Below are 24,306 nucleotides of genomic sequence, written 5' to 3'. Positions count from 1 at the left end.
GGTTACCACAGTTCATTCTGGAGCCTCAGATCCCCGCGGATCATGGAGATCTACAGTCTCGCGTTGGATCCATACACTTATCGATGATCAGGAATTGGAATATACCAGTTGGATACCATCTGATGTCAGGTAAGGACTCTATGTTATCAGTGGTAGGATAATCAGAGTAAGTTTGATGAAGTTATAAGCTGTTTTGTGAAATGTCTTCTTTCGGTTTCACTGTAAAAGTCTGTGAGGAAATCAACGGAGCGATTATCAGTGCGCGGCCGTAATGTGCTTGCGTGCACGTATAATATTGATCATCTAGCGTTTATTTGAAAACGATTCATAAAAAGGCAGACGAATATCAACGTTGTGGAATATTCCACTAAAAGACGATTTTCATAGAATGCTCAAGAATGAGCTGTTTTTTATATCAAAACGGGGGCTTTTCTAACTGCTCTGAAATGGAAACGACGCGATAAAAAAACAATCTGCCTTCACAGCACTGACTGGAAAATAGTCTTTGATACTGCGATGGGCAGATTAGACACATAGCCATAATTTAAAACATAGATTAGGCGATATTAACGTTAACATTGGCGCCGATGGTGGCATTCAAGCGGTAAAACGGAAAACCAGGCGTGGCGCTCAAAGTGTTAAGACAGGCGCAAGCTTCCCGTGCAATACGAAAAATTAAATCAGACACAGGCACTGTTCTTACAGACCCTAAAGAGATAAATACACGTTTTATAGAGTTCTATTCAAAACTGTACACATCAAATGGCAACCATGACATCGATGCTATTAAGTAGGGCTGGGCGATATGGCCTAAATATGATATCACGATATTTTCTGACCTTTCGGCGATACACGATACACATCACGATGTTTTTCTTTTTTACCCCAAACAATTCATTATGAGGCTTACCAAGACAGTATTTTATTTTGCAAGCTAACATTAAAGACAAAATAAAATACCCATGCATTTAGCATTTTTATATTATATATTAGATTTAGATTATTAGATTATATATTGCATATATTTAGCAATGAGATATTATATGATTTAGATATGAAATATGATGAATTGAAAATGGGGGACCCTGATGTAAACAAGACTAAAGTCTTTCTCTGGTCTGCATCCCCTTAACAATTGTATGTATTGAGCTGTACTGTACCCATTCTGCAATATGTTAATAAAGTTTTAAATCAATCAATCAATCAATCAATCAATAGCATTTTAATGAAACTACTGTATATATGTATGTCTCTAAATGTTTTGATGAATTGAAAATGGAGAAGCCTTATGTAAAAAAGTCTAAAGTCTTTTTCTGGTCTTCATCCTCCTGTACTGTATTGTACCCATTCTGCAACCCTTTAACAAAGTCTTCACTCATTCATTCTGACGGAAACATATAATTTTGATTGACAGTCGAGTCTGCCAATTACGTCACAGCGCTTGCACCCGCCCTGCTGTTCTTAGCACCAATCGGCAAGCTCCTAGTTTTTTACTTCCTGAATGTCCTGTGGCTGAACAACGTCAACAAAGCTACTAACGTTAGCTCCCCGCGGCCGTCGAGTAGGAGACCAGTGCTCAACAGGATGACTAAATGAGGCATAATGATTTTACTACAACGAATGTTATAATAAAAGCCTTTCCATACATCCGTCTGATTGAAAACTTTATTAACAGACCGCGGAATGGGCATATCTCAGCACGGGCTGAGATATGAACGAGTAACGTGTGGACAGATTGACGCGACACAATCCTCTTGGGCAAAACATCACGATATCCACGATACGTTGAAAAAGTGTATCGTTAATTAACTGTACCCGATATTTATATAATATCGTCATATCGCCCAGCCCTACTATTAAGGCATTTCTCTCTGAATTAAACCTACCTCAGCTTGATGGCGAGGCAGAAGCTGCACTGGAAAGGGACATTTCCATAGGAGAAATAGTAGAGGCAATTACAGAATTCCCGAACAATAAAGCACCTGGCCCTGACGGCTTTACTGCAGAATTCTACAAGCACTACTCTAAGGAACTATCTCCGCTGCTGCTTCGTATGTTTAAGCATTCCGCATCGGATGGTAGACTTCCTCAAACGCTGTATAATGCAAATATTTCATTAATTTTAAAAAAGGGCAGAGATGAGCTAGAACCATCATCCTACAGACCTGTGTCACCGATTCCAATTGAAACAAAGCTGCTTAGCAAGATTCTGGCCAAGCGGTTAAAAGCTCACATTCAGAAGATAGTGCACCCGGATCAAACAGGCTTTATTCCTAATAGACATATCTATTACAACTTAAGACGTTTATTCAATATACTTTATACGAAACACAATACAGAGACAGTTGTGATTTCAGTGGATGCTCAGAAGGCCTTCGATCAGGTCGAGTGGCCATATATGTACCGTAATTCCTCTAATAGTAACCCCGGCTTGTATTTGTTTCAACTGTAGCGGATACCAGGCTTGTATTAGGAGGAGGCATGTATAAGAGATATATGTATGTAGATATATGTATAATGTATATTTCTAATTTTCAAACAGATCATAATGAATAAATCAACATTTTGTGTCAGTTTGAACCCAGTAAAATGTACTGGGTTCATTTATTGAAACCAAGTACTGTATGAAATACGGTAGTAAACAGTGCAATTACAGGTGGTCAAAAAAAGTTAAATAAAGTAAAATAGTGCAATCACAATACTGGTATAATAATAATAACTTCGTTTTATACAATTCTGAGGTAGGCTTACTCTCTTGGTAAACATTAACACCATACCATTATATGGTATTTACTGCACAGCCAGGCCAGCATATAACAACAATAACAAAATATATTGCCTATGGTAAATCCGTTGAGGGAAATACCGTAATTGCTCTAATATACATGAAACCCGGCTTGTATTAGGAGGCCGGCTTATAATTGCTTAGCTCAACAGCGCACCCGGTCATTAATAGAGACCCTGTTTTTAATTGAATACCGGTTACTATTAGAGGAATTACGGTATGTGACCCTAAAGGCATTTGGTTTCAGGAAGGTATTTATTGACTGAATACGGATTTTGTATGCTCACCTCACAGCAAGTGTAGTTACTAACCAGGATATTTCTTCTCAGTTTCCACTATACCGTGGGACAAGGCAAGGAGATCCATGCTCTCCTTATCTTTTCGATTTAGTCATAGAAACACTAGCTACAAAAATTCGACACCATCCTAGAATATCACCTGTCTCCATTAACACTTTAATCGCCGATGACGTGTTTAGACGTCATTCCTAGCCATGCTCATTCTGCCGAAGACGCCGTAACTCGTCTTTGATATCAATAATTCAAAAATCTGTGATCGAAATCATATTTCTCCTCCGGAGACATGAGATGTACTGGTAAGCTCCACTCAACTGTCTAACGGTTCAAGAGCGACATCCGGTGGCCGATCGGCAGATCGGCCAAGAGGGAGGGGCGCGCCAAACAGGAAGTGCTCATCCATAATCCGTCCGGGCACTCGCGATCGGTAGCCGGACCCCATCTCAACACACTGGATAATCAATCGCTCGCCCTAACTCAATAAACAACGTTATTTGGACGTATATAGCATTATACAACCTGGAAATGGTTAATCAGGATCAACATCCCATAATCGAAAACTGTCTACTCCACGCTCATCCCCCAACAGCGCAAGGAACATACGGTAAGATCCAGCGTTATTTTCTAACGTATTCCATATAAACTGCTCTGATGACCATATGACCCACACTAGACAAATGGTATAACGTTGCCCACGGAATTATAAACACCCCCTCGCCCATCCGGTCAATATCAGATGATACGTAGTAACTTCTAGAACCACGTCCAGTTGAAATTTTTCATCTGGCAACGATCGCTACCAAACTGTATTTGATCATCAATATAATGCATTTGGAGCTATAAATCAAGTTCTGGAGAAAGCTGCAGAAAACGATAAAAACATACTTATACTTTAGACCATATTTTAGTATGATTATGTGAATGAAAAAGTATATCGTTGCTACACCCTGAACAATGGATATAGGACATTGAATGGGCCATAATAATGGCAATTTAGCAATAGAATTTAAAAAGTTATAGCCCTGCAAAAAAGGGGAACTTCTCCATAGACAAATAGAGCTGGCTAGGGATGGTAAATTATGAATTTGAACCATGGCGATCAAAGTGTTAAAGGGCAAAACATCATTTATCAATGTATGCAGACGACATTTTGTTATACGTATCTAACCCACAGGAGTCCCTTCCTCCGATTATGGAATTGTTTAATTATTTTGGCTCTCTTTCAGGTTTTCAAATTAATTGGGATAAAAGTGAATTAATGCCAGTACAATTAAATAAGGATAGCTCCTCATTGAACTCTGTCCCCTTTAAGATTACCGAAGATAGATTTACTTACCTAGGAGTGACCGTTACTAAAAAAAACCTGAACTCCTACTTGAAGAGAATTGGAAATTAAAAATAAAACAGTTGAAACAGAATATAGATTTTTGGAAGACCCTCCCATTGTCACTGGTTGGGAGAGTAAACGCTATTAAAATGGTGGTTCTTCCGAGATTTACATACATTTCAGTAAATTCCAGTATTCATACCACAGCGGTATTTCAAAAAGTTGGACTCGATTATAATCCCCTTTATTTGGCAGAATAAAGCTGCACGTATTAGCAAAAAACACTTATGTAAAATGAGGGTGGCTTTGGTCTTCCAGACTTCAGATGTTACTACTGGTCTGCACATTTAAACAATATGGCTTTCTGGAGAAGTGCTAACCTTACGGAGGGCATGGAGGAGGTTACTCCTGCATGGCTCTCAATGGAGCAAGCAGCTTGTCAGGGAACCTCTCTCCTAGCTCTTTTGAATAGCCCTGTCAAGATAAACAAATCACTATATGAAGGGAATTTTATAGTACATAGCTCCTTGAAGGTATGGAAACGGATTAAAACATACTTGAAAGCTCCAAATATGTATACAGACACTCCAATCGGTAATAACCATGCCTTTAAGCCATCCACTATGGATCAAGGGTTTGCACAGTGGAAGGTGAAGGGTATAGGGTGCTTGAAGGACTTGTACCAAGGGGGCCAGTTTTTAATCATTCGAGCAACTGAGGGTCAAACATGATTTACCGTCAACAAATTATTTCCGCTATCTACAGATACGGAACTTCGTAAGGACTCATGTAGATACATGGTCAGACATTCCTCAGCATCAAGCACTGGAAACTATAATTAATGTTAGACCAGGTAGTAAAGGGGCGGTGTCAAAAATATACCAGACACTTTTCAATCAGGTAATAGTTAGCACAGAAAGATATAGGACTGAGTGGGAGTCAGAACTGGGGATACCCCTCAATGAGGAATTCTGGGAAACCGGTGCTCTGTAAATGTTAGAATTAACTTGATTCAATTTAAAGTGATACACAGGTTGCACTACTCAAAGGTGAAAGTGAATAAGATGTATCCTAGCGCAGGGGTTCCCAAACTTTTCAGGCCAGGGCCCAGAAAATAAGGCGTCAGAGAGCCGCGGCCCAATGCACATCGTCAGGCTTTCTTTTTTATTTTTTTTGCCAGGCGACCGATTTTTTACGCCAAATATCACTTCAATCCTATTAAGTTAGTTCAAGTTAGTTATTCATTTATATGTGCTATTTATGAGAGGGCTAACTTGTTGCAAAATAATAATGATAATAATAATAGCCTCATTAAAATACTATTGTTGCTTCGGTTGTTTTCAGCGTTTTATGTGCATAATCTGTTATTTAGTTTGAAATGTTCGTTGAAATAAGTAGATTTTTCGTTTTTGTTTATTTATTAAGTTAATATAAAACCATATAGTCACATTTTAGAATACAATAGAATAGTATTTTAGAATACAACTAGAAACACTGTCCTGGCCTGCTTCTAAGTTCAGTGGCCTGACAAAAAAATTATAATAAAAAAATTCAAAATAAAAAATAAAAAAAATATTTATTTTTTATTTTTATTTATTTTTTATTTATTTTTTTTAAATCATCTCGCGGCCCACCCGTGGCTGCTCGCGGCCCACCTTTGGGTCGCGACCCCGACTTTGGGAACCACTGTCCTAGCGTATCAGCACTGTGTAACAAATGTAAAAATCAAGATGGTACCCTTACACATCAACTCTGGTCTTGTCCCAACTTACACACGTTCTGGTCTGATATATTTGACTTTTATTCAAAAGCTTTTAATAAACAGTGGGAACCATGCCCCTTAGTGGCCATTTTGGGCTCTAGCGACGATGCTACTAGGTACTCTGGCAATGAAAAATGGCCGATATATCTAGGTGCTGTGTTGGCTAAAAAGCTCATATTGAGACTCTGGAAGTCTGATGCAGCACCCTCATTTGAAATGTGGATGAGAGAGCTGGGTGAGACCCTCTACTTAGAGAGGCTTAGATTTAAAAATACAGGACGGAGAAAGGTGTTTGATAAGACATGGGAACCGGTGTTGGATTACTTAAAGGGTCTGAGGGAGGATGAAGATGATATATAAGTTCAAAGTGTTACTCTTATTACAGTAATGTCTGAAGGTATATTCTCCGTTTTGTCTTGGCTTTTGGCCTTTTTCTAATGCTCAGATTTTTTGGTCTCTTTCTTATTTCCCAGCAAGAATCTAGCTTATTTAACTATCCTGTTTATTTGTATGTATAAATCCGCCAAATGAAAGAATGTTTATTTGTATTTTCAATCTTTTTTGTTATATGCCGCTGTACAATTGTTTTTGAACAAGAAGAAAAAATAAGATTGCATGTGTGCATCATTATGGAATGTAACTAAAGTAATGTGCAATAAAAATACTTATAAAAAAAAAGAATTTACGTCAGATAGTCCTTACCTGTGGCCGGGAGTATTCCAAAAAGAATATTCCAATTGTTTGATCGCCATCTGGTACATCCAATGTCGATTAGGGCCACGGCATAATCAATCACAGCATATGCATCGGATGTCCCGTAGACGTTTTGATGCGACCGATTGAACATATAGCCTTGCCGTGTAGTAAAAATCTGCGCCCGGAGACCGTGCAGTGTAACACAAGGGTCTGGAACAAGGTTTACTGCAGTTCGATACCGCCACCTGGGAGAATCTGGCTGGTACTGCACCCTTGGCGTTGCAGTAGGGCTTCTAACGGCAACATACGGGTCCCTGGCATTAAATAGGATATTAACTAATTCAGTGCCAACCACGAGATTAGGGCCTAACAAAAATAATGGTTGGTTTCAGGTTGCCGACCGACCCTGCCGATTTAGGTGCGACCCAATATATTTTATGAGTTTTTAAAAAAAATTATATATTAAAAAAAAAAAAAAAAAAAAAAAATCAGATTTTTTTTTTTTAGAATAAAGTTTCATAGAAATCTTAGTCAAACATTTAGTATTATGGATATTAAACATGCTGGCAGAGTACATGCATCCATGTTGTTGTGAACATTTTAATTAAATAAAGAAATTCCCTATCCATAGTCGCCGTGGGAAAGAATAAAATAAAAAAATAAAATAAAATAAATTCCCTACCTACCCATGGCCAAACTGACAACCAACCTGAAACCAACTATTATTTTTGTTAGGCCTAGTCGGGTTAACTCGCCATGCGTTGCGTGCCAAGACCCGAGAAAACTCTGGTTTTAATCGTTATTTCTTTTATTAGCGATATCCATACATTTTTCATCCATCCAGCCTGACGTTATCATTGGGAATGGGTCTGAGCTCGAAAAGGGCAAATACCGCCACCTATCGTCTCCCAGATGGTATTGCACATCATTGGATTGGATGGGACTGTGCATCAGAAAAAAAACTCCAGTCCGGGGTTTCCCTTCTCGGGCAAGCAGTATCGTGTTATCACATTCACTGGCGAGGCTGGGAGAAGGGTCGATTATGTGTTTGACTATAACGTTGGATCAATAAACGCGATCAATATTTGGAATGGAGATCAGGAATTGGATTAATCTTTTTGCAGAACATCTGATGTGAGGTAAGGACTCTATTTTACCAGTATTGGGTTAATCAGATGTTTTTTTCTCCACCATCGGAGTGTGTGTGTGTGCGTAACGTTAGCGCTGACCAAGTCATGGATAATCGATTTTTCAGCCCGCTTGTCTAGCGTGCATAAGGACACATACTATCGATAATCGAGCGTTTATTTGAAAACTATTCATAAATCAGCCGAAAAATTACACCGTGTTTTGTGTATTCCACTAAAGAGCTATTATCGCGGATTTCTCTGGAATTACTAGACATCTCCAAAACTATACTCGTATTCAAAACGGTATAAAACGGAAATGTACCAATGAAAAAACAATCCGATTTGTACATGTTGACTGCAAGCAAGTCATTGATAAGCGACGGGTGTATTAGACCCATAGCCATAATTTAAGATATAGTTTAAGCATTCGCAAATTTCCCTGTCCTCCCATTGACTAAAGCGCTGGCACGGAACGGCCTAATTTGGTAATATTGGCGTGGCTCTGAATGTGTTAAAATAAAAATAAAATAAAAAATTAACCAAAAACGTAATATTACGTGGTCTGGCACCCAACGGTTGTCGGGCAATCACGTAATATTACGTGAATGGCCCCCATTGAGTTAACAGCTACTTGTAGCATACTTACTGTTTTACAACATTATGGGAAGAATTTATGGAGGCAGACAGACCGTATCGGTTAGCCTAGGTACAGGCCAACTAACACCTCTCCTGGAGTTTAAGCTAGGCTACCAATGGTGTCCACTTCCATTCATTGTGCCAAGCTAGGCTAGCTTGCAGCCGGATAGCTTTCTACTGAACGCTAGGGCTGCAACTAACGATTATGTTGTTATCGATTAATCTGTCGATTAGTTTTATCCATTAGTCGATTAATCTAAATTCTAAACTATTAATTTACCAGAAAAAAACAACAACCATTGATTCAGTTTGCAATTGAACATTTAAAAATTATTGACGTCTTTTTCAAGTGTGGTACTACTATCCTTAGGTCACATGGGTAGTTGCCTCTCTGACACCACCTACTGAATACCCAGAGTAGAAGATGAGCCAGCTATTTATGTCTGTAAATGCTGTGTAGTGTGTGGATGCCTACTGTACATAAGTAGGGTGAGTAACCTACATGCCATTACTGCTTTTTATCTATTGACTCATTATAGCTACTTTATTAGCTTGAAATAATATAACACCCACCAGTTACTACAACATTGTTTATCATTACATACAATTGATCTAATAAAGATTTAAAAAAAAAAATCTATGCCTGTAGCTAAATGCTGAAAAACAAGGACTAACTTTTTGACTCTGAAGACAGAAAGTGAATTTCCCATAATGTTGGTGTTGTTCCTTTAACCTGTTAAACCCTAACCGTAAATGAAGAATTGCTCCACAACTACAAGGACCATTTGCATGTTTTTGGTATCTAGGGACATCTATGGAGTGTCAGATATAATGTGTCTGTTACTATGCTTGAGTAAATTGTAATGAACCAAAAGGAGAATATAAATGATTATTCGTTTTGTTCCCATCTTTGACGGTGAATAACACCATGCTCACCATACAAAGCATCCTCACCTTCTCCATAACTGTTTGGTACAGCAATCTGGACACTCACTCAAAAAACAAACTACAAAGAATCATCAATAAATCCTCAAAAATAATCTGCACCCCCCTCCCTTCTCTCGAATCACTCCACCGCCAAATCACAATCAGGAGAGCCAGGAAAATCATCTCCGACCCCACTCACCCAGCACACCACATCTTCCAGCTGCTGCCCTCCGGGAGGCGCTACAGATCCCTGACCACCAAAACAACCCGCTTCTTCCCCACTGCCATACGGACACTGAACTCCCTGTAGCACCCCCCCCCCCCCCCTCCCTGTAGTACCCCCTGCAACCCCCCTTACCTCTGCTGACATGGACATAGACAAACTCTGAACTGTATCTATGTAATTGTGTTTTCTTTTATGTACGCTGTAAGTGATGTTATATGTTCTATGTTTTTATGTTTTTATGTTTGAACTGCTATGCTATGCACTGAAACCAAATTCCACCAGCCTGGCTGGGTGGTCATTAAAGAAATTGATTGAATTGATTGATTGATGCTAACAAAGATCAAAAGCAAAAAGATCATTCAGCAACTCATTTGAAGTATAGTAAAAAGCTAAGCAAATGAACAAAGGGCAGATAATTTACAGGTTTTTTTGTAGATACAGTACTGAATTCTGCCATATGCAATATGAAATATATATATTGAATATAGAATATCAGGCCTATAAATGCCCTTATTATGGTCAAGTGATACCTCTTTTTAAAGGCACAGATCTCCTCTTTCCAATGCCAGTTTAAATCTAGATGTAGTACCATTAAGCGCTTGAGGGCTGATTGCAACCAGAAAGGGGCAGAAGAAGACCAACAAGTTATTTGTTTTGACTTGCGCGTCTGAATGAATGAGTGGACGGCCATTTTGGATAATCATGCTGAATTATTGGGGTACACACATTACAAAAACCTTTGTAAAACACAAATTTTTATAAACTTTGAACCTGTATGACTAAGACTTCAGGCTATGCCAACCGTTATGTTTTCCAGCTCCTACCTCTCAGCTGGAACCCAAAAACAGGCATCTGGCAACAAGTAAACAGAAATGCAAGTACACAAAACATTTACTTCTGTGTGTTCAAACCTCCTTAACTCATTGGCTGCCACGCTGTTTCCGGGATATGGCTAACCAATGGAGTCCGTCACCTTGTTTGCAGGGCTATAACTATATTCTATATTATAGCTATGGATGCAATACTATGGCCCATTTGACATTGAGTATCTATCGTTCAATATGTAAAAAATTAATAATTTTTCCATCTATACATTCCCATTTATACCGTGGTGAATATAAGTATGGTTTTAGAGCGGTCTATGGTAATTCCTGGGAAGCTAGTAATAGCCCGCAACGTGTATTATACTAAATCCATTGGCATTTCGTCCCTACACATGCTACAATAAAAAATTCAAATGCATATGATCGGTATTATGTTCCATCATGAATGCATGAAAGGGGGGGGGGTCGTTTCTGATTAATTGATTGTCAATAATGGCAATCGTTAGTACAACAACATACTGATCAGGGCGATGGCTATGAGAACAAGGCACAATCAAGCTGAAATTGACGTTAAATTGCTCTTACCTGTGGCCGGTGGGATTCCAAAAAGAATATTCCAATTATTTGATTGCCATCTGGTAGATCGTATGTCCATTTGGCCCACGACATAACCCACCACAGCATAATGAATCGGGGGTCCCGAAAACTATTCAATGCGATCGGGTGAAGCCCTAGGTTCAGGTTATTAGAAAAGAGCGCCCGAAGGCATTTCATCGACGCACAGCCCAATACACATGGTTTCAAATGGTGCTCGATACCGCCGCCTGGTAGGATGCGGCCGGTATTGCACTTTAGCGATCTCAGATCGTATAATAGGGTCATTTATATAGCCTGATATTCTATATTGTATAATATAATGTGTCCGGATGGCAGAATTCAGTACTGTATCTACAAAACCTTCTGTTTAATAATCTTTCCTTTATCCATTTGCTTAGATTTTTTGTACACGTGATCTCAAGAAGGTACTTAACTATTATTCATGTCTGGTCATTTTTAGCATTGTGTTATTCACTGTCAAAGAAAAATCATAATTCATATTCTCCTTTGTTTCATCACAATTTAAGCAAGTCTAGTAATAGACACAATATTTCTGACACTGGGAATACATTCACTGAGGTTCATAGATGTCCCTAGATACCAAGAACATGCAAATGGTTCTACCTTTACCACTTAACTTTTTCACTTGAGCCAAAACATTTATTTGTCACCCGTCATCTTTATTAGAGATGTTACTTAATGTTGTAATTTATTTATATTACAGTATCTCTACTGTATCTGTGTATGAGTGTGCAGGTGTGTACACACACACACACACACTAGGGTTGCATGGTATACCGGTATTGGTATAGTACCGCGGTACTAGAGTGTTTGAAATGATACTATACTGCGTTGGGGGAAAACTGTACTTTTTTTTATTTATTCATTTATGCATGCGAATGCCTTCCTATTGGAGCACAGCACTGCCGTCAGTGGAGACGTTGCGCTAGTTTACCGGAAGCAACCTTCTGGAATGAAGAACAACAAACTCTAGTTGGGACGGGAGCTGGCATGGCTCGTCCGGCGAGTGTTGGCATCGGTGGCACGACTGCAGTGCTGATGGGGGCTGCTGTGGCGCGCAGCGTTGGTTGTCGTGGCCATCGGCAGTCGCGGTGAGGATCTTTGTTGATTGCCGTTGGCTGGCTGGCTTTGGCTGGAGTTGTGGTTCGCTAGCTGTGTGGGCTAACGTTAGCCGAGTTTACTCTGGCAGCGTGTGCTGGCTAGCTGGCGTTGGTCAATAAAGATCCTCACTGCAATTAGTTAGTTATCATAACCATCGGCAGTTGCAGTGGGGATCTTTGTTGATTGCCGTTGGCTGGCTGGCACATTTTGCATAGGGGGAACTCGGCTGACGTTGGCTTGTGTAGCTGGCGAGCTGTAGTTCTAGTTGGGGCTGGCTGGCTGACGTTGATCAGTGGGGATCCTCGCTGCGATTGTCGATGGTTGTGGGGCATGGTGTAGCGTGCTGCGGTGGCTCCTGTCAGTGCTGTGGTCGTGCCGTTGATGCCAACGTTCGTTGGACGAGCTATGCTGGCTCTCGTGACTACAGTTCCTTATACGAGCATTAGAAAATGTCCACAATGCTATTCGCAAGAATAGAAAATAACTTGAAAAGCCTAATAATAAGCTATACATAGGCTAAACTGCCGTGCTGAAAGCTAGTAAACACAGCATCTCTATGGCTTAGTCACAAACGTGATTTATACAGAGACATTTGACAATTGCCCATTAATGGTTCATACATACTGTATAAAGTAGGGCTGTCTTAAATACTTTGAAGCTTCGTTCGATGGCACAAGCTTCGAACATAAAAAAAAAATCGAAGTTTAAAAAAAAAAGTATTTTTATTTAATTTTTTTGCCTCAAATCTTGCGCCTCCATTCCAATGAAACGAAAGTAAGCGGCGCCTCGACTCCACCTCTCTACAACAAGCACGTGGAGATTATCTGTGTTGAAAACAACAAGGAATTGAAAGTGCATAATGGGCTTCCGGTGATGACGTCAGTGTGAGAGAGACGCTTCTGCTGTTCTCCCCAAACCCCACCGCGAAAATGTTAGTTTAAACACTACTTATAGTCAACAAAGTTTTAATCCATGGTAGAGTTGAAGTAACCCTAATAATGTCAACCAACGAGGAAAAGAAGAAGAAAGGACAAGGACGCACCGCAATTGAAACTCGCTCAGCGACAAACAAACAGGTCGACGCCGACGTTGAACTTGAACCTGGCGCTGCGGGTGGTCGCGGCGAGGAAAGTCAATGGGAAAACATCGCTGCCTGTGTGGTTCGCGATGTGACTGAAAAGATAAGTGCCCTGATGGACCTAAAGCTTACTGCCCTGACTGCAACACTGGAGGGCTTTAATAGCCGACTGTCAGACAATACCAAACGCATTACAGAGGCGGAATCCCGCATCTCAGCGGCCGAGGACAACTCATCAACAATAGAAAACAGACTGAAAAAGCTGGAAAAAACAGTGACGACTTTGCAACAGCGGGCGGAAGATGCCGACGGCGACAATCAAAGCCGACGTGAAAGCGTTTGTATTATGGGTTTGAAAGAGGGGACAGAGGGCACACAACCTGTTAAATTCTTCGAGACCTGGCTTCCAACTCTGCTTAATATCGATACAGAAAAAGGCAGCGTGAAGATTGACAGGTGTCGCAGGGCTGCAGGAGACATCCAGCCTGATAAAACCAGACCTGTGGTCATAAAATTTCAAACTATGCGAGATGCACAACGAATTATGACAGCAGCACGGGCGAAAGGCGTACTGAACTACGAGGGCAATAAACTTCTGATCAGACATCTCCTATCAGACCAGGATGGAAAGACGTAAATACAACACTGTGTGTGATCAGCTCATCAAAAAAGGGATACGATTTAAAATGCGCTTCCCTTCGAGACTAACTATTACACACAACGGCGAGGAGCACTCTTTCAAGACCCCACAAGAAGCGGAAGACTTTCTGAAAGGCGCGGATTAAAGGTACTGCCCACCCTACACATGGATCGGACTGATGGACCTCTCTCTCTCTCTCTCTCTCTCTCCCTCTCTCTCTCTCTCTCTCTCTCTCCCCATTTTTTTTTCCTGGCTCACTTCACATTATACTGGTATAGGTTATTATGTATTAAAAGACTAGTTTTTATGATTGAAATGTCCAGCTTTGATTTCAGACACAAATATTGGGGCTCCCCCCAACCCCCACAATGAGTTGGAATGGAGTAGTCCGGATAAAACTATGGCAAGCATATCTATAACCTATGGAGTGCTACAGTAGTTCATGGTTAGGATGATATTTATTTTATAGTCACCGTAATCTCCCGGGCTCTCCCCGCCTTTCTTCTTTTTTTTTATTTAATTTGTATCACTTTATCTGATATGGGCTATACAGTTTCATAATTATGCTTTAGTCACGTGATTTATGGTTTAAATACTCTTAACTCCTTCAGATATCAAACAATGGATTCAAAATCATGATTATAGATCAGTGGTACAACTATCTTTGTCTTATTATTATTTATTACACATAATTACACATAATACACATAACATAACATGACACACATAATTACACATAATGCCTGCTACAGTTAGAAGCTAATGTTGAGGAACAAATTATATAGACGGGTAATGTTTTGAACAACTAACGTTACGTTTAGAAGCTTGCTGGCTAACGTTAGCTTCTAACTGTAGCAGGCTGCAGCTTGCTGGCTAACGTTAGCTTCTAACTGTAGCAGGCTGCAGTTAGTTTACAAAACATTACCCGTCTATATAACGTTGAGGAACAAATTATATAGACCGGTAATGTTTTGAACAACTAACGTTACGTTTAGAATGGAAAAGATCGTTAGCTCAAAGCTATCCCGGCCAGTTTATCAACTTCCTGTCATTTAGAAATATGATTTTATAGTGAAAATCATTACCAAAACGTCCAGAAAAACCTCACGGGAGCATTATAGACTGTCATACAAATGTACAAATGCTATAAGGTGGCAAGAAATGCACTATAAACAATACTTTGCGGCGTCGTTTCTTGCGCTAGCTTCTGTTAGCCAGCATTAGCCTTAATTAGCGTGAGCAAGTAAACTAACAGTGAACGTTTTTTGTTTTTTTTAAACTTTGACCAGTCACCTGGTTCTTTTATCGTTTATCGCTTTTTCTTCGCATTCATACTTGGTCAAGTTCGACCGACAGAAGCAGGCTGAAAGGGTTCAGATGGGGGGGAAAGACACTCTGGGAAAGGCACGGCTGCCGTCCGGGATTCGAACGCGCTCAGCCCCAGATCCGCGCAAGCGCGGTTGTCCACGGCGCTGAAATAGCACTCGCGGTACGTGGTGAGCTACTGGAGCTCCCCAACAGTGAACGTTTTTACATGAAATGCAGCCCAAAAACCCTGCTGACAAACGTTTGCTTATTAAATACATTCTATACTATAATAATACAAACGTTTCATTGTCTCTCTGTGACGACAAAGTTGTTTAAATAACGGGAGAAAAGTAGCTAAAACCAATGTATTTGGATGGGACAGGAAGTACCATTCGCAACCGGAAGTCAGCCGGAAGTGCCTACTTTCAGGTTGTGCAAGTGGAGAATTGTATCCATAGCTATAATATAAAATATAGATTTAGCTCTACAAACAAGGTGACGCACAGTGAAACTATGTAATGGAAACCTGGCCCAGCTAGAGCTAGATGGGGAAATCGAATGGCCGCGAATGTGTTAACTCTATTTCATTAGCACTCTGTCAGAATATTACCTTTCAAAAGAGACCAGACTCATGCATGTGCTATAAGTATAAAGTATAATAAATTGCAAATTACTTTGGGTACGCAATCGTCAGCCGTTTTATGCAAAATGTGGGGTATCCATAAGTGGTTAAATTAAGCCCTGGGTCTCCTCTTTCTCTGGACTACAACAATTTCATGAGTGCTTCCTGTTCTCACGTCTAAATCAAACGTTTTCTGATGCAATGTACAGAGATTTTTTATAAACTCATATTTTGCTGCCGTTTTGATAGGGTTAGGGTCTTTACTCTTGGCTACATTTGAAAAAGAAAGACAACATCACTTAATACGGACTGTATTGATCCATTTGTGCAACGTTAAATAAATCTCGGCCCGATACCGGGTTAAGTGTACAATTTATGTTTTACAATGGGAAGCTTTGAGACTTATTTTAATCTGTTAGAGCATGTGATATTCTGGGTCATCAAACGCACGCAAACATTTCTGAAGGGTGAATCACCCTCACTCACCCTGCATCTGGACCAAGAACTCCGTCTTGATACGACGAGCGGCCTCGCTCTCGTTTTCACTTCTTGACCCGCACAGGGAGTCGATCTCATCAATGAAGATAATGGAGGGCTTGTGCTCCCTTGCAAGACTAAACAGGTTCTTCACCAACCTGTAGAGCAGAAAGGAAAGTCCAAGAAATACAATACCAGTGTGGTGCTGCTATATCTAGTGCATTTCTGTGTACACCGCCCACAGGGCTCAAAAACACAGTTTCTCTGATACATTTTGCAGTGGGATTTGATGTCCCAGTTCTTGTTTTGATTAGCTACAATCATCACTTGGGACTCATGTAAGCAGGGAAATTGTTAAGTGGGTTGTTATGCCTTCAGAGGTAGCTAGATCTACCAAGCTTGATGTTAAACACATGTGTTTTTAACAGTAAATGTTGTATATTGAATAACTAAAACTAACTAAAATGTTATTAAATAATTGTTTTTGTGCATAGATCACTAGATGCATCAACTTATAATATGAGTTTCATGTTAGCAGTTAGCATTTCCTGGATGACAGCTGGGCAATAGCAACAATGATAGGTTTGCAGGATTAGTTGCGTCACACAGGCGGTTCAGATTTCGAGGAAGTACAGAGTGGAAGAATGTGACGAGGGAGCTCTGTACAAATAACAATCTGTATAGTCAAAGTCATGCCTCCAAGAGGAGTTAACTAGAACCCTTTTTTTTTTGTAGGTGGGACCTTTTAAGGCAGTCATGTAGGCATATACTTTTAAGTAAGGGTGCCCAAAGTAGGGTCGCAGGCCAACTTTGGTATTCCACAACATTGTTTTTGGCTCCAGAGGGGGTTCCAAAGATGTAAAACCTAAGATGTTTATGTCAAATTGCATTTTTCACTCAACCCTTTATTTTTAATTCTACTACTCATATGTCTAGATTATTGTGATACTTCCAGTAATATTATCAACTAACTATATCAACTGCAAAAATAAATAGTTGTTTTAGGGATGTTCCGATCAAGTTTTACTTTTGCTCCCATTGCGATTTGTCATTTAATATTGAGTATCTCTGACGATACTCCGATGTTGAGAAAGTACAGAGAAATTCAAGTTCTGCACAAATAACAATCTGAATAGTCAAAGTCACGCTTCCAAGAGGAGTTAACTGTAGACAAAAAAAAAACACATTTTTGAGTGGAGCCGACCTTTAAAATTAACAACATTTACAAAACTTGAAAGAAGTATACACTGCATATAATTTCTCAGAAGCTTTCCAAGCCTGGACAGTGCCACTTCCCAAACTCTTTCCCGTTGTTTCCATGACAGTAGAAACTATTAACCAATCAGGTGACTCACTTTTCACTCTCTCCCAGCCACTTGGAGACGAGGTCGGAGGAGGAGATGGAGAAGAATGTAGAGTTGTTGGCTTCTGTGGCCACGGCTTTAGCCAAGTAGGACTTCCCTGTGCCTGGAGGCCCAAAGAGCAAGATCCCTCTCCATGGTGTTCTCTTCCCTGACAGAGAGCACAGGAGCAGTTTACTTTCACTAACATTTCACTGACTAGACACTAGAGGTTAGCACAATGACAGTGAGTTTATATATACTGAAACGATAAGCCGTCTCCAAATTCATTTCAGAGAATTTGGCAGTACATCCAACGTACTTACTTACAATGAATTTGGAGACAGCTTATTGTAGAGAAATTAACATTAAATTCACGGGGCAACAGCTCTGGTGGACATTCATGCCAATTGCACACTCCCGCAAAACTTGCGACATCTGTGGCATTGTGCTGTGATCAAACTGCACATTTTAGAGTGGCCTTTTATTGTGACCACCAGCCTATGGCACACCTGTGCAATAATCATGTTGTCTAATCAGCATCTTGATATGCCACACCTCAGGTGGATGGATTATCTCGGCAAATGAGAAGTGCTCACTAACACAGATTTAAACAAGTTGTGAACAACATTTTTTAGAGAAATAGGCCCTTTGTGTATATAGAAAGATCGGATTTCAACTTGTGATTTTTTTTGTGCAAAAACAAATGTGTTGCGTTTTTGTTCAGTGTAAGAATGACTATTCTGACCATGGGTTTCACTTTCTCCACCGCTATCTCCTCAACTACAAAAAAGACAGCTGTTAGGAGACGTTTTCAACAAACAGGGTTTTTGTAGTTTTGATGAGATATGCAAAAAATTTAATCTCACCAAGTCCTCATATTATTTTTACGCACAGTTATTGGCATGTTTGAAGGCTCACGGTGTTCCATTAAGGATACCAATTGTACACCACAGATACCACAAATTCTTCTATGAAAGAGAGACATCGAGAGGTTTTGTTTCAGATTTTTATCATCAATTACTAACGGCCTCGTATGAAACCCTACATCTAGACTCAGTCTGGAGGAGGGATATACCAGACCTGGAGATAGACTTTGACTGGCAAGAAGCCTGGGCAAATGTACGCCTTGCATCAAGGAACCCGGACCATCAACAAATCAATCTTAACTATATTCACAGGACATACTTAACTCCTATAAGACTGAACAAAATGGGTCTTAAACAAGACTCCAAATGCTCCTTATGTACAAATGGGGATGAAGGGACATTTATGCACATGTACTGGGACTGCCCACCAGTTAAGATATTTTGGAAAGAAGTGACCCAGCAATTGTCAAATCTCTTAACTCTGGATATACCTGTACACCCCTCTGTATTACTGCTGAATGATGTCTTTGAGCATGCAGTACCTCCACAGCTAAAGAGATTGGTTTTATCCGGTATCACAGTGGCTAAAAAGCCGATAGCATCACGATGGTTTCAACCGGAAAAAATGTGCCGTAAGGTCTGGATTCTTACATATCTCGATGTGATTTATCAAGAAATATCAACAGCTAGAATTTTGGGTCTCAATGAATCCAAAATGGCAATGTGGTTAGAAGTGGTGGAGAGAATAAAAGCCAGCATATAATGGTAGTGTCTGGTTAGGAACAAATTATAATGGTTGGATTATCCAATGGGGGGTCCGGGAGAGGGGGGTACGAGCTGGAGCATATGTGTATTTGTATATCCTATTGTGTGTTGTCATGTTTGTTTATGTGTTTGTTTAAAAAAATAATAAAAAAATAAAATACAAAAAAGACAGCTGTGGAATTCTGGCCTAAATCATATCTATGAGACAAAGTTGTATCAAGCAGGGGCCCACAGCCTAGTGTGTATCAACTTGGGGGTCCTTGATGAGAAAAGGTTTGAGAACTACTGACATATATAAATCAGGAATGGAATGGGACCAAGATAAACTCAACCCCTCGTAAAAAATACAGTTGTGTTACTGTCTGATATATTCCTTGCAAGCAAAAGAGATTCAAATTTGTCCTTTCTTTCTGTAGAAAAAACAATGAACAACTTCCTGTGGTCTTTGGTGGTATTCAGGTACTGTGAATAAGTGTGGTGTTTGGTGGTATTGAGGTACCTGTGAATAAGTGTGGTGTTTGGTGGTATTCAGGTACTGTGAATAAGTGTGGTGTTTGGTGGTATTGAGGTACCTGTGAATATGTGTGGTGTTTGGTGGTATTGAGGTACCTGTGAATAAGTGTGGTGTTTGGTGGTATTGTGGTACCTGTGAATATGTGTGGTGTTTGGTGGTATTGAGGTACCTGTGAATAAGTGTGGTGTTTGGTGGTATTGAGGTACCTGTGAATATGTGTGGTGTTTGGTGGTATTGAGGTACCTGTGAATAAGTGTGGGAACTTGATGGGCAGAATGACAGCTTCTTTAAGGGCTTCCTTGGCTCCCTCTAATCCGGCAACATCGCTCCATTTGATGTTTGGTTTTTCCATAACAATTGCAGCTGTGGGGGCAGAATATACGGTAAGAAGTAGATATTTAAATAAGGTTAAATAGAACAATTCTACTTTTTTTTTTCTTTTCAGTTTTTCTCCTATCCCAATGTTAGTCATTATGCCAATTCCCAATCCCCTTCCTGGTCGTTGCGCACTCTACCCCCTACAGTCTGTCTGGGAGAGTGGAGGCTATCACATGCTTCCTCCGACACATGTGTAGCCAATCAACCGCTTCTTTTCACCTGGCAGCGCGGACTCTCACAGAGGGTGTAACGTGTGGAAGGATCACACTACCCCCCTTAGATCCTTTCCTCGCTGAGCAGGCGCCCCGACCGAACTGTAGGAGTCGCTGTTTACAACGACCAGGACCCACCCACCAGCTTTCCCACCCCTAACACTGCCAATTGTGTTAGTATGAACGACCAGCCAAGCTGGTAGCAACGCCGAGAGCTGGGCTCGAACCCAGCGTCTCCTGCGTTGGTGGCGAGTGCCTTGCCCACTACACCACCTAGCCCCCTCAACAATTCTACTTCTAAAAATATATAATTGATCAAAATGGTCTTATCAACAGAGACATGGCCACAGTTGGCCCTTCTATTACACACCTGATAGCTGATTCTGGAACTTCTTTTTTTCTGGATCATCACCTTCATCACTTTCATTCCTACATACGCGCACACACACACACACACACACAGAGAGAGAGACAACCCCGACATGAAGTCATGAATTTAAATATCATTGTTCCCTACTTTATATAGAAATGTGGTTTGTTTGGTTGATGCCAACAGACTTGACTCATCACATTCCACCCAGCCCTGAGTAGCAACATGTGAACAGGTTGAACCCATGTAACGGCTTCCGAAACACACCCTTTGTCGTCGTGAGCATGAGACTCTTTGACAGGCTTGGCGGGCGGAGCCTTTTCCTTCTTCTTCAGGTACTCCTTCAGCTTCTCCGCTCTGTCCAGGTACTCTGCACACTTTGCCCGGATGCTCTGCTTGGCTTTGTCACCCTGGGCCTCATCTAGCAGGAATAAAGAAATGGTCAGTTGTTAGATAACTACATACATGCTCAGTTTGCTCAATAACTACTAGGATTTGTTCAACGAGTAGCACACTTTGAGCATAAACATTGTTCTCTTGTTCTCTGCCATTTCACACAAGATAATCAAGGGTCAAATTGCTTTACCAGACCCACTGCATTATACTAGCCAGTGAAATCTTTTCATAGTTCACAAGACAGAACTCATCTACAAATATTTTAACACTTAAAAGATGTTTAAGAAAACACTACATGTAAGCCTTCATGAGGAGCCTGTTAATTCCGCTAATGCAAGACAGAGAAAAATCTCCACCAGGTGCAAATGTACATTTCTGACATTATCTTTTATTTTAATTTTTTTTATCTACTTTTTCTCCTATTTTTTTTTCTCCCATCCCAATTTCGTATCGTCCAATTCTCCCCTCCCCTGTCTCGAACGCTGTTAGGCCATGCCTCCCACAAGCCGGCTGTAATGTGGACGAAGCCATACATTGCACGAGTCCCCTCCGGTACTCAAGGTAGCAGCCGTCGCATCTTTTCACCTGCACAGCACGATCTTTCAGCGTCGGGGGTCTGCGTTTGGAGGGCACGCCGCCCCCGTCGCTTCCTGATTCTACTGCGCAGGCGCACCAACAGACCTGTAGGAGTCGCTGCCCACAACGTCCGATCCCCACCCATCAGCTTCCCACCCCCTAATACTGCCAAATGTATTAGTATGAACGACCAGCCAAGCTGAAGCAATGCGGAGCTGGGCTCGAACCCAGCGTCTACCTGCATTGGTGGTGAGCGCCTTGCCCACTGCACCATGACATTATCTTGTTTAAAGGAGACACCAGACACAAATAGAGGAGCTAGTTAGCTAGTATAGGTGAGGGGAAACTTCTTCAAAATGGATGAAATGGGACGTTAAGACGCATGCTGCGTAATCGCAACGTCCTGCCTCCTGGGTTCGAATCCGGTCTGACTGTCTTATCAATAAAAGTACAAATGCCCTAAAAATATCTTATAAATAAATGGATTGAAATAAGTGTTTCTGTAATTAATCTATAAACAATGTTGTGAACCAATACCTTGGTGTAGAGTTTTATACTTATTACACAAAGTACTGACACTGATTTAATCAAAACCGCCCAAGAAACCAGACTGTGTGACTGTGTGAAATATGGATGGAAAAGAAGTGAATGCCCCTTTTAGTTTTGCTCATTCTGTTTCCTTTTCCCCCCCAGAGTGTTGTTTTTGTTTGTATGTTTCTTCTGGGAAAAAATAAATAATAATAATGCCCCCGCCCACCTCCCAATTTTTTTTTTATATCAGAACTGTGGTTAAATCAATGCAATATTTTAAGATGAATGAAATCATTGCATGACATTTTTGGATTAAACCAAATTGTTGCTGGAGTGAATCATTACACCCCAACTATCTAGTAAGGAATGTAAATCAATGTTAGGCCTGCCCCCTCTTAGTTGATTAATTGGTGTTTGGTCTTGTTGACCAAGACTTCGTCATTTTCCTTGTGGAATGACTTATTTCTTGAAAAATGATAGATACACTAAATGTTAAGAGGTGCCTCTGCATGACTGCAGTACATGTGGAAACATCATTTAGCAGATTTTAGATTCTATCAATGTATTGATTAGTCAAGAAATAATGAGTTGGTGGGTGCTTATAAATTATGCAGAAGGTGGAGATTTGTCTTCAATAAAAGATGATATTTGAGACAGCTACCCTTTTTGTGTTTTAACTTTCCAATTTGACAACTACGGAAAATCACCAGTTTTGGAGCCAACTCAGTGGAGCTGTTTTAGACTTTTCCTAATTTCAAACAATTACGATGGCACATCATGCAGATGCATCAGATTGTGAGGGAATGACCCGAGCAACAAGAGAGGAAACAGTAGCCTACATGCAAATGCTTACATTTAACCACATGCAGAAAGTACTGTACAGCATGCTGGTAGAGCCGCAGGGCCTCCTCATAGTTCTGTGCTTTATCCTCCTGGGCTGCCTTGCCGGCCAGGTCAATGGCTTTCTGGAAAACAGAGGCAGAGAACAATGTTGCAACTCCAGTGCTGCTGACATAAAGCCAACCACAAGTAATATAGGCCTGTGGGTCTTGAGATTTTGTGCAAATGTAAAGTAAATGTTGCAATGTCATTATGTTTTCTTTATTAAAATATAATGAAATCGGCCTATAATAATACAAATGGTAATTAGACTGTATTTACACAGCACTTTTATCCAAATGCGCTTTCCAGCTTATGCCTCACATTCAAAGATTTATGCACACCGACGGCAGAGGTAGCCATGCAAGGTGCCAACTTGATCTTCAGGAGCAGTTAGGGAAGTGTGTCTTGCTCATGGAGCAGTTAGGGGTTCAGCGTCTTGCTCAATGTGCCACACTACTTTCCCCCCATCAAGTTAATGTTTTGCTCCTCCCCTATTTTCTCTTGTATGATCAATCTATGCGTTAGGCGTTAGCCAATATGAAATTCATGAGAGAAGTTATTATGGTATATATATATATTATACTTTTTTTATTTTTATTTTTTTTAGTCGACAAATAGTCGACTAACAGCACATTTTTGCCAATCCTAGTCGACCATCCAATTCCTTAGTCGGGGACAGCCCTATCAACTAGTATAGAAGTAATGTCACAGCAAAATGTTCAGTTGCTATCGCTATTAGCTCTATCTTTAATCTTTCAAAATGTACAGTTGCTATTGCATGCACTCATTTGTGTTTCACCACACACATGAGTGCATGCTTACCAACTGTCCGTCTGCAACACTACTATCACCAACATCTAAGAAGGGAGATCCCCCCTTGAATGGCCCTTCTAAGGTTTCTCTCCTCCACACTGCCTGTGGAGCTTTTTTCCCTATTGTTAGGTTTTAGTGAGTTTTTCCTTACCTTCGCGTGGGGTATGTCTGGGAGTGCTTGCATTCTTTCATTTATTTGTATTCATC

The 24,306-nt window shown here is 40.5% G+C and overlaps 1 protein-coding gene across 2 annotated transcripts in view; it reads right to left on the bottom strand.

Annotated features, from left to right (window-relative positions):
- vps4b (vacuolar protein sorting 4 homolog B) overlaps positions 1 to 24,306 on the bottom strand; it is a 57,834-nt gene that overhangs the window by 15,934 nt on the left and 17,594 nt on the right. For both annotated transcript variants that reach the window (XM_084327526.1, XM_084327527.1), the window contains 6 exons: positions 23,258 to 23,369; positions 21,169 to 21,322; positions 20,902 to 20,960; positions 20,185 to 20,304; positions 17,809 to 17,965; positions 16,463 to 16,611 (listed from right to left, as the gene is read on the bottom strand). In XM_084327526.1, the coding sequence (XP_084183652.1) occupies positions 16,463 to 16,611; positions 17,809 to 17,965; positions 20,185 to 20,304; positions 20,902 to 20,960; positions 21,169 to 21,322; positions 23,258 to 23,369 (751 nt within the window). The remainder of the gene's footprint in view (positions 1 to 16,462; positions 16,612 to 17,808; positions 17,966 to 20,184; positions 20,305 to 20,901; positions 20,961 to 21,168; positions 21,323 to 23,257; positions 23,370 to 24,306) is intronic.

Source organism: Notolepis coatsorum, assembly GCF_963971535.1.
Source record: "Notolepis coatsorum genome assembly, chromosome: 13".
NCBI classification, from domain to species: domain Eukaryota; kingdom Metazoa; phylum Chordata; class Actinopteri; order Aulopiformes; family Paralepididae; genus Notolepis; species Notolepis coatsorum.
The sequence above is the reverse complement of the archived record's forward strand: the minus strand, read 5'-3'. Positions and strand labels throughout refer to the sequence as shown.